Source organism: Scyliorhinus canicula, chromosome 7 (assembly GCF_902713615.1).
Source record: "Scyliorhinus canicula chromosome 7, sScyCan1.1, whole genome shotgun sequence".
NCBI classification, from domain to species: Eukaryota; Metazoa; Chordata; class Chondrichthyes; order Carcharhiniformes; family Scyliorhinidae; genus Scyliorhinus; species Scyliorhinus canicula.
The window spans coordinates 179,521,833-179,537,553 of NC_052152.1; the positions used below are offsets into that span (position 1 = coordinate 179,521,833).

The window sequence follows — 15,721 nt, forward strand, 5'->3', positions numbered from 1 at the left end:
TCACAAGATTTAAGTAGAATTGTTTCCTATTGCTCTTCTAGGTTGGTACTGATGGTATAATGCGGCTCAGCAGTTCAGCCCTAAATAACGAGTTCTTCACCTCTGCTGCTCAGGGATGGAAGGAGCGATTAGCAGAAGGTATGACGCCTACTTTGATTCTTTTGCAGACTCCATAACCGCATTTTAAAGTTGCTGGGAAATCTTTTAAACTCCGTTAAACAATTCCTCGTGATTCAGCCAATGTTATCCAAATACAAGTTTGATTACTCTGGCTATCAATAGTTTAATAACTATTACAGTTATACAATAAGTTTATATTAATAATAATAGCTTATTGTCACAAGTAGGCTTCAATGAAGTTACTGTGAAAAGCCCTTAGTCGCCACATTTCGGCACCTGTTCGGGTAGGCCGGTACGGGAATTGAACCTGTGGTGCTGGCATTGTTCTGCTATACAAGCCAGCTGTTTAGCCCACTATGCTAAACCAGCCCCATACCTGGTTTATCGCAGACCTAGGATGATCAAACTTGTTTTTAAAAAAATTTAAAGGGGCATTTCAAATCTATTATTTTTTTAAATTTAGGGTACCTAATCATTTTTTTTCTACTTTTTTTATTTTTCCAATTAAGGGGCAATTTAGCATGGCCAATCCACCTATCATGCACGTCTTTGGGTTGTGGGGGTTGAGACCCACGCAGACACGGGGAGAATGTGCAACTCCACAAGGACAGTGACCTGAGGCCGGGATCGAACTGGGTCCTCAGAGGTGTATGCAGCAGTGCTAACCACTGCGCCACAATGCCGCCTGATCAAACTTGGTTTTTGCTTATGTTCTTCCTCCAGCTGCCCTCTGAGATGGGACCTTAAAGAGCTGCTCTCTGACACACGTATAACCTTTCTTTGTAAGTTATATAACATGCTTCAATATACATGCTGGGTATCAAGTTCCTTCTCATCCAACATCCTGACTTGGGATAATGGCTGACTTGATGGTTTAAATTTAAAGCACTTAATAACATAAAAGAATCAGCTAATCTATATCCAGACAATCTCAATTATTTAAGTGCTCCCACTTGGGTCCTTCCATTGTTCTGGCAAAACCCAATGCTCGCACTTTATACAGGACGCAACCAACATGTCTGCCATAATGTTCTGCCCAGTAGCCAAATTCACACAAATTTCACATCAAAATGTGATTAACTATCGGACTCTGGGCAAATTATGACAAAAGCGGAGCTTTATTTTTGCTCCTCCTCCAGAAGTTCAAGTTGTAGAATTTACTCTGGAGGTATAATCTGAATGGCCTTTATATGTGCTGGAAATTCTATAACTCTTTGAAGGGATAGTCTCTCAAATAATAAGGGGAATGTTCTGCACCTCAATTTCACAGTGTAACAGCAGTTTCCTTTTTAAAATGTGAACTATTATTTTCGTATCCGTTGCAACACAGATTCATTCACTTGTTACTTCCATGCGCATGCCAGATCACTTTCCTGAGATCTTTTGCTGCCATGCAAGCATCTGTGATAGTATTGCTCATTTTCTTCTCCTTCAACTATGTTGTCTTTTATAATCCTTCATGTCACAAATCTTGAAAACATTTGAAATTGGCACGGGGAAGAGGCAATGTGAGAGACAAGGGAATAATGTGCTATCATATTTACAGTAAGAACAGGTTTGTTTGGAATCGCTAGCTTTCAGAGCGCAGCTTCTTCATCAGGTGAGTCTAACCTGTTGGACTTTAACCTGGTGTCGTAAGACTTCTTACTGTGCCCACCTCAATCCAACGCCGGCATCTCCACATTATATCTTATTTGCAAGTTCAAATCACCCAAGTTGAGATTAGAGATGAGTGACTGAATAAATTATTTAAATGCATTTATAATTTCATAATCTAATTTCAATTGATAAGTATTGTTGAACACATTTGGTAAAACCTAAAGTATATTTTGTGTTTGCTTTGCAATTTATCTTCTGAAACAACTGTTTACAATATGGTCACTTGGGGCAGCACGGTGGCGCAGTGGGTTAGCCCTGCTGCCTCACGGCGCCGAGGTCCCAGGTTCGATCCCGGCTCTGGGTCACTGTCCATGTGAAGTTTGCATATTCTCCCCGTGTTTGCGTGGGTTTCGTCCCCCACAACCCAAAGATGTGCAGGGTCGGTGAATTGGACACGCTAAATTGCCCCTTAATTGGAAAAAATGAATTGGGTACTCTAAAATTTAAAAAAAACATGGTCACTTTTAGTAAGCCAGAACTGAACTTCAGACTATGTACAGAATACTGTAGAAGTTTTGCATTTTGGCTCAGTCAAATTTCCAAGTGGAATACGTGGGCAATTTCAACCCAAATCTGAGGCATGAGTCCTGTCCGAAAATAAGTCAAGCATTCACTCAGTGGCACAGCGCAAAAATGTGCTGCTTTGAGAGTTGTGCTTATCTTGATCTATCCTCTCCCTTGCTGATGGGATAGCTGAAGAAACATATCTAGATCACTGCCGTGTCTCTATAACTAGCAGTTGTCATGATAATTGCCATGAGTGACTGGTTTTCATCTTTTTTTCTGCTTCTGCTCCCTCGATTGCTCCAGCAAGATTTCACTATCTGACAATAATAGATGCAAATATATGACATAAGGTTAGGTTTTCTGAGCATCCATTGGTAACTTTTTTGCCCAGCTTCAACTTCTGAATGTTTCTTAGATGTGAAATGTTTTGCACTGATTTATTTAATATATGTTTGCCTTTAACCTTGTGTAGGTGAATTTACACCTGAAATGCAACTTCGGCTGCGTCAAGAAATGGAGAAAGAAAAGAAAGTGGAGCTGTGGAAGGAGAATTTCTTTGAAGATTATTATGGGCAAAAGTAAGCATTTTCTGATTAAATATATCCAGTTGGTTTGCTGAGTTATATGAAGATGTAAAAGTTTTGAAATCCATTTACTAACGGTCAATTTTAGAAGAAACCTATTTTGTACCATGCGCAGCAAACATAAGGGATCTCTGCACTGTTAAAGTGCCAGTTTGTGACATTAAAATGAGGTTGCTTCTCCCCCTCAGGTGCACATAAGATCCCATGACACTATGTAGCAATGAGCAGGTGAGTTATCCTGGTATCCTGGCCAAAATGTATTCTTCCACCACGGTCACTACCGGTGATCGGGTCAGCATCTCAATGAAGTTTGTACTCCTTGCTGTGCATAGGTTGATTGCTGGGTTGTGACTACATTTCAAAAGTATTTAATTGGCTATAAATTACTTGGCATCCTGAGGTTGTGGAAAGTTTTATATAAATGCAAATTATTTTGTAAGGCTCATCCGGTTGTTCTTTTGTTTGGGTTTACATCAACAGTTCAAGTAAGAAGCTACAATCAAAGGAGTGTGACTTTCGAGCAGTAGCAAATCTTCACTAGCCTGGTTACTCCTGGAGAAAACATAGAATTAAGTTCCATGCTAGAGATTCTGTCATGCTATCCTTTTCACCCCATACATATAATTGTTAAGATACTTGACGGTGAGATGGTGCCATCGTGGTAATGTCACTGAACTACTAATCTAGAGATCCGGGTTAATACTCTGGGAACGTGGGTTCAAATTCCATCATGGCAGCCATCAATTAACTAAATCTGGAATTGAAAGCTAGTCTCAGTAATGGTGCCCATGAAACTATCATCAATTGTCATAAAAATAACTTACCTGGTTCACTCGGGTCCTTTAGGGAAGAAATTCTGCTCTCCTTGCCTGGATTGGCATACATGTGACTCCAGATCCACAGCATTGTGGTTGACTCTTAACTATCTTCTGAAGTGGCCTAGCAAACCACTCAGTTCAAGGACAGTTAGGATTGCCAACAAATGCAGTTCTTGCCAGTGACCACCACATTCCATTAAAGACTTTAATAAATACTTGCAACTATACTAAAAACCCTTCTTTGTTTCATTGCAAATGAGCATGGCAGTATTGTTACACATTGTTCAGTCCTCATCCATCCGGTAGATTTTATTTTTGGTTCCCAAAGGACATTCCTCATGAATTCCCTGAAATGAGGAAAACATTTAAAATGCTTTTCAAAAAGTGATTAAGTATCTATTAATATTAAAGATAAATATTTTTGTATCTATATAATATTCAGACAAAGGAAGTTTGTGATTTAAAGTGTGAACTGATTGTCTGTACAAAGTGTGAGCCTTTTACCTTCACTTTCTGGATGTCTGATCCTGATGGCTATATATTTGGAACCACTACTTAAATGTTGGCTGCAACCTCTTGAGATAACCAAGGAGCCGGTTTTCCAGATGATGGGAACATTTTCAGATGAGATTCTTTTAAGTCTCCTGAAGTTTATCTGCTTGTATGACAATTTTTGTCTGTTAAGTGTCTTGGAATATTTTGCGAGCTGAAAGATGTTGTATAATGCAAGATGTTGTTGCAATATCATCTCCTGAGAATGCAGCCTGTGATTTGTTGAGATTTCGAAGCTCCAGGGTTCTCTTGGATCTGAAAATGTTATCAAAAGGATTTTATTCCCTGTGGGTGCTTACAACATTTAATCAGGTAGTAATCCCACAAAGCGTCCAAAAAAATTATTGTTTGATCAACTGCATAAATCATAAAATGACAACTGCTTAACAGGACTGGTGATAGTTATTACCTGGGTTGACTTTGTGTCAGGTCTTCATGGAGATTTCTGCAGAGCAGCTGCCATAGGGCAATCTATAGTCCTTTATTGAGACATTGTTGCTTAGATCTACCTATCTATTAAGAAAGATGAACACAACTTGAACTTCCCTTGATTTCAGGTATGCCAGTCATCCCACCTCTCTGAATTAATGTTGCGGCTGAATTATAGATGGTATGTAGAGTGACAACCAAAGAAGAAAGGTAGATTATCCCTCCTAGAAATTAGTAGCGATATTTGAAAAAAAATGATCTTCCAAATGGCATAATTCTAGTGTCACGTACTGATTTGTCATGTTTTCTTCAGTATCTTCATAGATATTTCTGTAATATTACATTTTATGTGGCGAGGTTTTCTGTGGACTAACCACTTAATGCACAATTGGGTAAGTGTTGCATTAGCTGCACTCCCAGAATGGAACCTTTTATGAAACTGTGTCTTCAATTTTGCTGTGCAAAATAGATTTACATTAATTTGTATTGTTTGGCTAAATTTTGAAAATTGACTCATGTTTTGCATATTTCATGTGTGTCTGTTTCACACAGCAAATCGTGCCAACTTCTGCACTCAGTCTTCCATCTTATCAAGCAAGGTTTCGTGAACCGTTCTTCCTTCTTAAGCATCAGTTATGCGTGAATTTTATTCCACTTTCAACCTTAAATACTTTGTGCTTAAAAAGCATTCAGATCCCTTCAATTTATACAATGTGATGTTTAGAATCATGCCGTAACCCCTGATTCAAATTCCCTTTGCACTTGGTTCTATAATGGGAAGGGGGCGTTGCAACATTTATGTTCCACACTGACATTTATTTCATTGCCCTAATGTGTGTCTATTTCACACAAATCTCAACAGTTCAAGTTCACTAACCTAGGAAGGGATGCCAGGTATGTGAGTAGGTAAGACATTTCACTCCACATACAACATACTGTTGGTCAGTTTCTATGGGTGGCTCTGGCTATGCTTGACTTTCGCAGTCCAGAGTCAGAACATCTACTCGTAATCCCAATTATGATTTAAGCTTGTTTTTAATGCAGCTTCACACAAAAGTAAATTTAGCACTAACACTAAACCCATGGTATAACCTTCTGCCAATTATATAAGTATTTCTGCAAAGACAATTTGTGCACTTAAAAGTGCATTGTCTACCTGTTTTGCTAAATTGTGAACAGCATTCATCTGCCAATGCCTATTGATTGAAATTTGTGTCCTTCTAATTTTTCAGTGCAGTCATGCCTTTCAAAGATGGATTAAAATGGCTCTTGTTTAAAAAGTCTCTATTGGATCTTTGTCTCATATCTCACGATATTCATGACATATGCAATAGACTTAAACTGCAGAAATTATCTCTTTTCAGGATAGTGAGTGACGATGGAATTCAATCAGGTTAATAGAATCCAAACTGAACATAAAATCTAAATAAGGAAAATTGAACTGATAACATTGTAAGATATTGCTTTCCAATCCAATCCAGTATATCTGAGTACATTTGTTTTGGTTATGTTGACAGACTGGGCTTGTCTAAAGAAGAATCAGAACAACAGACTTCAGTACAAGTGGAAATAGAAAATGAAGCCCGTTCACCTGTATTAGCAGGACCATCTAAACAGCAAAGTCCGGTTAAAAAGCAGGATGAGAGACTAAGGAAATGTACTAGAAGTTCAAAGGTGGACCTCAAATGTAGAGTGAAGCGGAGTCTTATTAAAGAAACACAAACTGAACTTCCTGAGCCAAGTGAAAAAATAGTTTCATGCACGGTGTCTTCCCAAGATACCAGGAGCCAGAAACAGCACAATCATGAGGCCAAGGTGCTTCAGGATGTTAGCTGTGCGGATGAAGATCAACTTAGCTCAATTAATAATGAAGCTAGACCTGGACAGCTAGAAGAAATTCTTCCAAATACATCTGCCTTAAACTCCAAACCTATATTGCTTACAGAAAGAACTGTTGAAGTGCAGTCTCAAGAACATATCAAATCTGATGGACATTTAGAATTGGCTGATGTGCAACCTGCAGGAATTTCTAAGGATCAGATCACCTGTTTAACTATAAGGAGTGCTGCTTTGAAAAGTGAGTTGGAGCACAATTCTGGAGAGTCCAAAGACCAAAAGAGAAAGTCTTCTGAGCACAGCGCCTCCACCTCTGGCCCTGAGAAGAAGCCACGTCTTGAAGATCATCAGTCCTTTCGGACCGCAATTGATAGCTTTCGGACAGAAAAAGAACATCCTACAAAAGAAGAACCAAAGGTGCCGCCTATTAGGGTATGTGCGTTTTTAAAAATGTTGAATCGTTACTTGGGAAGATCATTTTAGTTTCAATTTTACTTTACTTAGATGGAGATGTAAAGTAATTTGGGATAGTTACAGTGTAGCTTTGTTTTTCTGGCGTTAAAGTTTAGCTTAGGAAATGCAATAGTCCACTAGCCAAACCTAGCTTGAGAAAAATATATCCCCCACTATCTACTTTCTTCATGCCACATTAAAGCTCAATTCCACCTTGCTACAGAAAGATGAGATGAGTTTAGAAACTGGACGGATAAAATATAAAAATAAATCGAGAGAGCATGAAAGAATATTGGCAAGCAAAATCAAGATGAACCCAAAAATGTTTTATCAATACACTAAGCAAGATAGCGAAGGAAGGAGTAGGGACCATAAAAGACCAAAAAGGTAACCCGGGTGTGGAGGCGGAAGATGTGACTATGAAATAGCAGGGTATGTCAATAAGGTGGTTAAGACATATAAAATCCTTTGATTTATTAGCCGAGACGTAGAATATAAGAACCGGATGGTTATGCTGCCGCTATGTAAAAGATTAGTTAGGGCACAACTGGAGTACTGTGTTTCTGCAATAAGGTGACTAGAACTACATGATGTAATTGCACTAGAGAAGATTCATGAGGATGTTGCCAAGACTGGAAAATTGCAGCTATGAGGAAAGATTGGACAGACTGGGGCTGTTCTCCTTGGAACAGAGAAGGCTGAGGGGAGATTTGACTGAGATGTATAAAATTGTGAGGGCCCTAGACAGAGTGGATGGGTCTCCACTCTAGCAGAGTGGTCAGTGACTAGGTGGCATAGATTTAAAGCGATTGGTAGAAGGATTAAAGGGGCAATGAGGATTTATTTTCAGCCAGTGGGTGGTAAGGGTCTGGAACTCACTACCTGAAAGGATGATAGATTCAGAAAACCCTCATCTCATTTAAAAGGTGTATGGATGTGTACCTGAAGAGCCATAACCTGCAGGGCTACGGACCAAATGCTGGAAAGTGGGCTTCGGCTGGGTGGCTCATTTTTAGCTGGCACAGGCACGATGACCAAGTGGCCTCTTTCTATGCCATAAACGTTCTATGATTCCTATCATTTTAAAACGGACGATTCTCTTTTTAAGCTGAGACTTTATGAAATGTTTCTTTCCAATATTGGTTTATCCAGAACCTATCTCATGTCGGAACTGTCAATAGAAAATATGCTTTTTTGAAAAATCTATAATTTTCTGGGTTTGGTATCTGAAATTAAGTCTGTTTTTGTCTTAAATTATTGGTGAATTTGTGCCCATCGAGGTGACAGTTGAAACAGTTTATGCTCAGTGATCCCAGATGAGGCACAATGCAGGTTAGGTGCCAGGTAAAATTTAAGTTTCATTCTGCTATTCTTGCTACTCTCGTATTCCCTAAGTTAGACTATTAGTTCAGTTCCAACCAATACCGAAACATAAGCAGTCCTTTTGCTGTGAAATTGCAATTATGACCCAGAGAGATGCTCTTTGGATTTTGGCAGTCATTGGCTATCTTGCGTTGGCAAAATTTATACAGTGCAAGTTGTGCACTTGATCGCATAATAATTATAATCACCTTTATTGTCCCAAGTAGGCTTCCATTAACACTGCAATTAAGTGACTGTGAAGCCCCTGGTTGCCACATTCTGGCACCTGTTCGGGTACACGGAGGGAGAATTCAGAATGTCCAAATTACCGAACAGCATGTCTTTCGGGACTTGTGGGAGGAAACCGGAGCACCCGGAAGAAACCCACGCAGACATGGGGAGAACATTCACAGTGACCCAAGCCGAGATTCGAACCTGGGACCCTGGCGATTACATGACTGTATTGTACGGGGAAATCCCATTGAATAGTTTTTTGATTTCTTGGGTAGAAGTAATCCACCTCTCTCTCTTCTCTCCACACCCCGCCTCAATTTTCAAGAAACCTGGTCAGCTTGGAACTGACCTGCTCTACGCTGTTCTGCAGCAATAAATTTCTGTGGGGCTCATTTAATGAGATCTGAGTGGGACGTCTGTCCCTTATTAGGGTGAATGTCCTGCCCTTGGAGCTGCAGCCAATCTGGTTTGTAGCTCACTCAGTCCTGGCAGCAACAGGATGTGAGTGTAGCCCAAGGCCTAGGAACCCTGGAACAGGTCATTCTGGAGTCTTGGCCCAGGATGGTTACTTGAATTTGGACGGGCGGGTGCATTTAATTGAGGGAGCGGCTAGGAAAGTATGGGGTGTTCAATCTTAGATTGGCGAACATAAAACCCCTCCCCATGACCATTTCAGGTTACAAATCAGGCTTTCAGCATCCGCCCTTCTCCCCACTGTTTAACGATGCGGGCAGTGTATTATCAGGGTCAATTAGCTTGATAATGAGCCAATTGACCGTTAATTGATGATTTAAATTTGGTAGGACTGGCAACTTCAGCATCTGCCCACCCTCTGAATTATGAGGGAGTGCAGCAGCAAGGTGGTCGGATGGGCGGCCACCTCATGTCCCCTTGTGGGAAACACGTTTGCTGGGGGTAGATAAAATTCAGTCCAATGTGTGGGGGTTCCTTGCAAATATTAATACATTCTGCCTGGGATCCTATCCCAAACCGCTGAAAATACAGTGAGCTATTCAGTGGAAAACATTACTGTTATTCCAATAAAAATGTTTTCTGCAGTGGAACTAACATACTGGTAAGTTTGCTCACATTGAAAATTACAGTATTCCAAGATCTTGTGCTAAAAGTATTTGATCTCTGGCAAACAAATTGATCAAAAACTCATCATCTAGAAAAATCGAAAGTAAAGATATTTTGGTAATAGGTTTTAATACTTACATAGTTCAGGGTTTTGAGGCGCATATTGTGCTTCATAAATCAAAGACCTTAAAATTTGCATGTGTACGCTGAGACTATTGCAGCAGTTTTGCTCAATTGACGCACACCTGTGTCTGAGTCAGATGTTGTGGGTTCAAGTCCCACTGTAGACGTCAGTACACCATCTGGGCTGACCTCCTGTAGTGCTGAACGTGCTCATTTATTGGTGAAATGTTAAAACAGAGACCCTGTTGCTTACTTTATTCGTTCAAATAGACCCAAAAGATTCCATGACGATGCAAAAGTAGAATTTTCTCATTGTGTCCTGACCAACGTTTCTTCTTCATCGCGTAGCATCTTTTAAAAAAAAACATTGGTTATAATGTGCTGTTTATGGGGCTTTGGGTGGAAATTCTTAGTTTTTCAACGTGATGATGACTTCTTGGTGCGCTTTGGAAATCCAAATGACCTGACAAGATGCTACATAGGCCATCTGTAACTGTCTTTTTGCAGTGGTCAGGAGTGTACTGTTGATTTAGTTATTTAGAACAAGAAGTTTTCCTTTTTATTCTTGATTTTCTATGAATTCAATTGGCAAACAGTAACAACATGGTATGAATAGATGAAGGCAAACTATGGGATATTGTAGTTTCAGTGATAAAATAAAGTTTTGTTTGCATATTAATATGACTGCTTGTGCTGAAGGACAGACACTGATAACCTGCCTTTTCTCTTTACAGATTGACTGGCCTGTTGTGTAGTCCTAGTCCTTTCCGTTTTTGTTTTCAATTTCCTGGTGTACTTTTTCCTTTTTAGTTTTACTGTATTAGTGTTTTGAAATGATTAGCAGTTGCAGAAGAATCTCTGTCTACAATATGATCTGCACCCAAAATGTTGCACAAAGTATAACTCGTTGCTGTCTTTGTTGTTGAACCTATTTTGCAAAAGCATTCATAATAAATTTGACTTATTTTGTTTCCAGATTCAACTCTCAAGAATCAAACCTCCATGGGCTGTCAAAGGGCAGCCAACCTATCAGATATGCCCCAGGATCGTCACTACAGTTGGAACAGTCAGTCGCGAAAGGACAGGTGCCAGAACACTTGCAGATATCAAAGCCCGTGCTCAACAAGCCAGGGCACAAAGGGAGGCTGCAGCAGCTGCGGCTGCCACTGTTACAGTGGAAGGAGGGGGAAGGGGTAGTAGTGGTAATGGACCACGGGGCACTGATTCCCCCGGACCGGCCGATGGAAAAACAAAAGCTCTTGAACAAACTACAACAAAATATCAGTATAGAGCACAGCTATTCCAAACCTGCGCAACAGATGAGCCAGAAAAACCCAGTGATGGAGAGAATAGTGTTAAGCAAGGTGTTATAATCGAAGAATGTGTGGAAAGCAATCTAATTGACACAACACAAAATAAATTGATGACAGCAGATGACATCCAGCAAACTGAATTGGAGGGTGATGCCAGTTATACTATAATTAGCAGTAAATCGCCAGATTTAGTGGTGGATGTGCAGGAATCCACTGTTTCTCAACTCGGTGACATAGTGGTTTCTGATGGGCAGACTGACGGTGATGAAACTACAATATTTCAGGATGATGCAACCCCTGAAACACTGGAATTGCCTGCAGACCAAGACAATATCTGTATAGAATCTAGCAAAAATCTTACATGTGAAACTGTAATCCTTTCATTTTCTGAGACTGATAATTCCGTAAATCCACCCTGTGATCAAACACAGACATCTGGTCTCAAAGATAAAACAACTTGCATTGAAGAACCCCTTCAAAACTATGGTTTTGCTGGAACAGTAATTACAGAAACTAAGAATACTGTAGTCTTCAACACTATGGATATCCCTGTTGTGGGGGTGGAAACTGACGAATCTGATTCATTACCAAGTAATGACATTGAAACTAAAGCAAACACTACAGATGTTTTGTCAGCACAACTGCCAATTGAATTTCCAGAAACTGACTCATGTGAGCAAGAGGTTAATAGCTGCACCATAAAGGAAATTGGATCTCCATTGATCCATAAAGTCACTTGCTCTCCAACTTTGCAGTCGCATGAGGAAAAGGAAGGTGATTGTGTTGAATTAAATAATCAGGTGGAAACTAGCATGTTGCTGGAGACGTCACATGAACCACATGTTGTAGAGAAACAAATGACATCTGTAATAGTGTCAACGTGCTCTAATAAAGATACCAGCTATTCATTAGCACAAAAACTTTCTCTCGAATCTGGGAGGCTTGAAAAGAAGCTTGACTGCTCTGCTTCTGTTGACACAGAAGAATGTGTAAAAGAACATCATAAGAAACAAGAGCAGACAATGGCAGATGGTGGGCGCCAGTTGACAGAATCTGGTGTTGCAGTATCAGAGGATGCCTTTGACCAGCTAACCAGCAAAGGGCAACAAAACTGCGGAAGTGACATGAATAAGAATGGCTTGTATTATAACACTGAAATAAGTAACCAGCTGTCTGATGAAAGTTGTATACGACCCACAAATGAAAGAATATTTAACGGTGATGGAGCCCCTATTTGTTCTAAAAGTGGTGTAATTGTCGAAAGTCCTAATGTCTGTAAAGGGACTGATAATGGTGATCTGCACAAACAGTTACAGTTGTCGGCGGAGAATCGGCTGCAAAAGGATGAAAGACCAAATGAATGCCAGAACCACAAGCCTGAAACTTTGTATAATTTAAATCAAGCTGACCCTTTGCTACGTCCAGGTGTTGAGGAGACGAAAAGGGTTGGAAATTTTAATAGACCACTGTCATCAGTTGAAGTCAATAACCCCTTGGTCACACAGTTACTACAAGGCAGCCTTCCTCTAGAGAAGGTTTTGCCACAATCGCATTCTGGAACCAAATTGGAGATAACTAGACTGCTTGTTCCACCTCCAATTCCTTCTGAGAGCCCGCAAGTTAAGCAGGAAGGAAATTTCAGTCAGTCGACTATTGATCATGTTGCACATACGACAGATCTCAAAAGTATCATCAGTGGAGTACACAGTGGAATCAAGTTAGCTGATTATCATTTGCATAAAATATTGTCGGGAGATTTCAGAGATTTGTCTCAAAAACGACTAGAGCAGATGAAATCAACTGTATTGCAATCCAGTAAGCATTATGTGCAATCTCAGATGATCTTAGATAGAGATGGTAAAAGTCTAGGAGAAGACCCAGTATTACAAGAGCAGCTAAACAGAACTCCAATTCTTTCTCGGCCTGTTGAAGAGTCTGGGACAGCAACACAAAAAATAACACCGGCTACTTGCAGTTTTGAAGATGGTAGCAAAGAACTAATGGACGTCTCCCCTGGAAATGCACAAAATTCCAATTTGAAAAATCCTGTAATGAGAAGTATGCCTGAAACATTAAAACAAATCAGTAGCTCTACTGTGTCTGGCTATTACATTCCGAGCACACCAACCTTTTGTAAAAGTCTGGAGACTCAGAATACTATTTTTGGTTCAGTAATAGCGAAGGCTTGCAGCGGGATGCCAGGGAGGCAAAAGGTTAGCCATGGTTATTTGCATAACACTGTAGTTGTGCAAAATGATGGAAGCTGTAGGGCAACAGAAGTAATTAAGATTCAGTCAAAGGGTTCTGTTGTTGAGCATGTGCCAGCCATTGCTCAGACTTCACCAGAGAGGAATTTAATTGGAATGGAGAATATGCCAAATGTGAGAAGGGATTGGCTTCCTAAACTGCATGAAAGTTTTAAAGTCATCAAAACTGAAAATGTCCCTACATGTCGGGGAAATAACCAAAATCAAGACATCATTGGTATAAATGATGGTGCATACATTCCGTTTGATTCCAAAAACAAATTGTATGTTGGACCAATAAAGATGGACTGCAATATTGGAAAGGTTATGAAAGAGACTGGTCTACAATTTCAGCATTCTTCAGAACATTCTCTCATCAATTCCCAGCTCAGTATTCAGCAGCAATTATATGGCAAGCTTCCTAAACTTTCCTTCAGTACCACAGGATTCAGTCACATCACTAACACGTCAGTTTCAGAACTCTCTATGGGGAGCTTTCCAGCATCTCTTGCTGGAAGTGTGATGTCTCTAAGTCAGAAGGCAAACTTTGGGAATCATAATTCTGCAATTCCTGCTCAGACATTTGCTGAAAGCAGTGGTGTAAATGAAATGACTTTTAAATGTTCTTGCAGACTAAAGGCCATGATCATGTGCAAAGGATGTGGAGCATTTTGCCATGATGATTGTATAGGCCCATCTAAACTTTGTGTATCATGTCTTGTTGTGAGATAGTAAAGAACTGTTGTGAAGAAATGACTAATCTGGACCACTGTTATGTGGATTATTATAGCATGGTGAAAGTGCAACATATATGTATCAAAATTGTGTATCATTGTGTATAATTTTGCCTTTTTAAAGTCCAATCTGACCACAGTACATAAATGGAAGGGCAGATAAACTGCATGCAAAACCATTAGGAAGTATATGTTAGCAGTTCATAATGAACCATTATCGGACTGCAAATCATGAGGGACCTATCTATCTGTTGAAAATGCTATTTGATTTTTTTTGCTGATGTTAATGTCTTTTCTGACCAGAAATGTGTAAAGATGAAGTTGTTGACTCCACAATAATGCTCTATGCACTGATTTAGTTTGTAAAACCTAAAGCAACATGTTAATACTGTAAAACTGACCACATGATTAAGCATGTTGAGTTTTTGCTCTGTTCATATAAAGCAGTGTTCATTTTTTTTGCAATGTTAAAATGCATAGTCTCCTACATTAGTCTGCTTTGCATGTTAGTGATGTTGCTCTTCAGAAATATTGAAATGGAGAGTACAGTATTTGGTGCTTCCAATGCATTACTGACACAGTATCTTTACATTTTGTTTTGCTTGCTTCCCCAGTATTTGAAAGTGATAGAATAAAACCTATGAACAGTGTTGGCAATGACGCAAGCTTATTAGGTGGCCTTAAAAGAAATGGTTTGTTTTTTTTCCATCTATAATTGTGAAGAACAATGGGGCAGAAAGTCTTTTACTTCATTGTTTGACCCGAGTCTCATTCCCTGTTTACCAAAGACATTCTGCAAATATAAATTTATTTAGAAGTGGCTTTACAAACTCATTCTCAGGGTACATTAATCTCCAGCCATCAAGTCTTTCTCCTTTCTATTTGTCTATCTTAATGCTGTTGTGTTGACTGAGTATATGCTTGGGATTTATTGGTCTTTGATGCGTGGGTGACTTCTGTCTGTATTATGCTGTATTTTTATTTACACCTTTACACAGTATTGAGAAGTTGTGTAGTAAATTGAATAAAAAAACATTCATTATATTGTGATGCAGTACTTTGTTCATAAAAAAATTGCTACACTCTTTGATCCTTTCAGTCTGCAAATTTTATCCATTTTGAAATATTAAAACATTTTATTTTTGTGTTAATGATGGGTCATGGCTTCTCTTTACTAAAATGTGGCAAAGGGAGCTGCTTGTATTTCACTGCTGGACTGCATTCTTTATTTGGTTACATATTTGAATGTAAAAAAAGTGAACATATTGATTTAAATCGTGCCATCTTTAGTTAGTCTCTGAAGAATAGCTTTCTCCCCCTAATTGGTACATCTGTTAGTTTAATGATACTGCTAACAGAATGATGTTACACTTGCACTAAAGCAGAACTGATGCATTGCAGAGCATTTGCCCCTCTGCTTGAATACCACAGAGGCAGTAAGAAGACAAGTACATTTATATTAAGTAAATTTTAGGGGAATGAAAACCAGACATAAAAAATAGCAAAATTGTGCTAAGTTATTGCCACATCTCTAAAATAGCATTGACAATTATCTAATCCCTTTGTGTGAACATCATCATATGTCAAGGATATGGAGTTCAAAGACAGCTGTTCCTGGCACAAGTACTGTGCCAAAAATACACTTTAATTTAGAATTGTAAGTATACACTT

At 39.3% G+C, this 15,721-nt stretch overlaps 1 protein-coding gene across 12 annotated transcripts in view; it reads left to right on the forward strand.

Moving 5' to 3' along the window:
- LOC119969593 (polycomb group protein ASXL1-like) overlaps positions 1-15,201 on the forward strand; it is a 134,926-nt gene extending 119,725 nt beyond the window's left edge. For all 12 annotated transcript variants that reach the window (XM_038803394.1, XM_038803396.1, XM_038803393.1 and 9 more), the window contains 4 exons: positions 42-138; positions 2,759-2,864; positions 6,187-6,937; positions 10,734-15,201. In XM_038803394.1, coding sequence (XP_038659322.1) covers positions 42-138; positions 2,759-2,864; positions 6,187-6,937; positions 10,734-14,048 — 4,269 coding nt within the window. In that variant the 3' untranslated portion in view covers positions 14,049-15,201. The remainder of the gene's footprint in view (positions 1-41; positions 139-2,758; positions 2,865-6,186; positions 6,938-10,733) is intronic.
- The last annotated feature ends 520 nt before the right edge of the window (positions 15,202-15,721 follow it).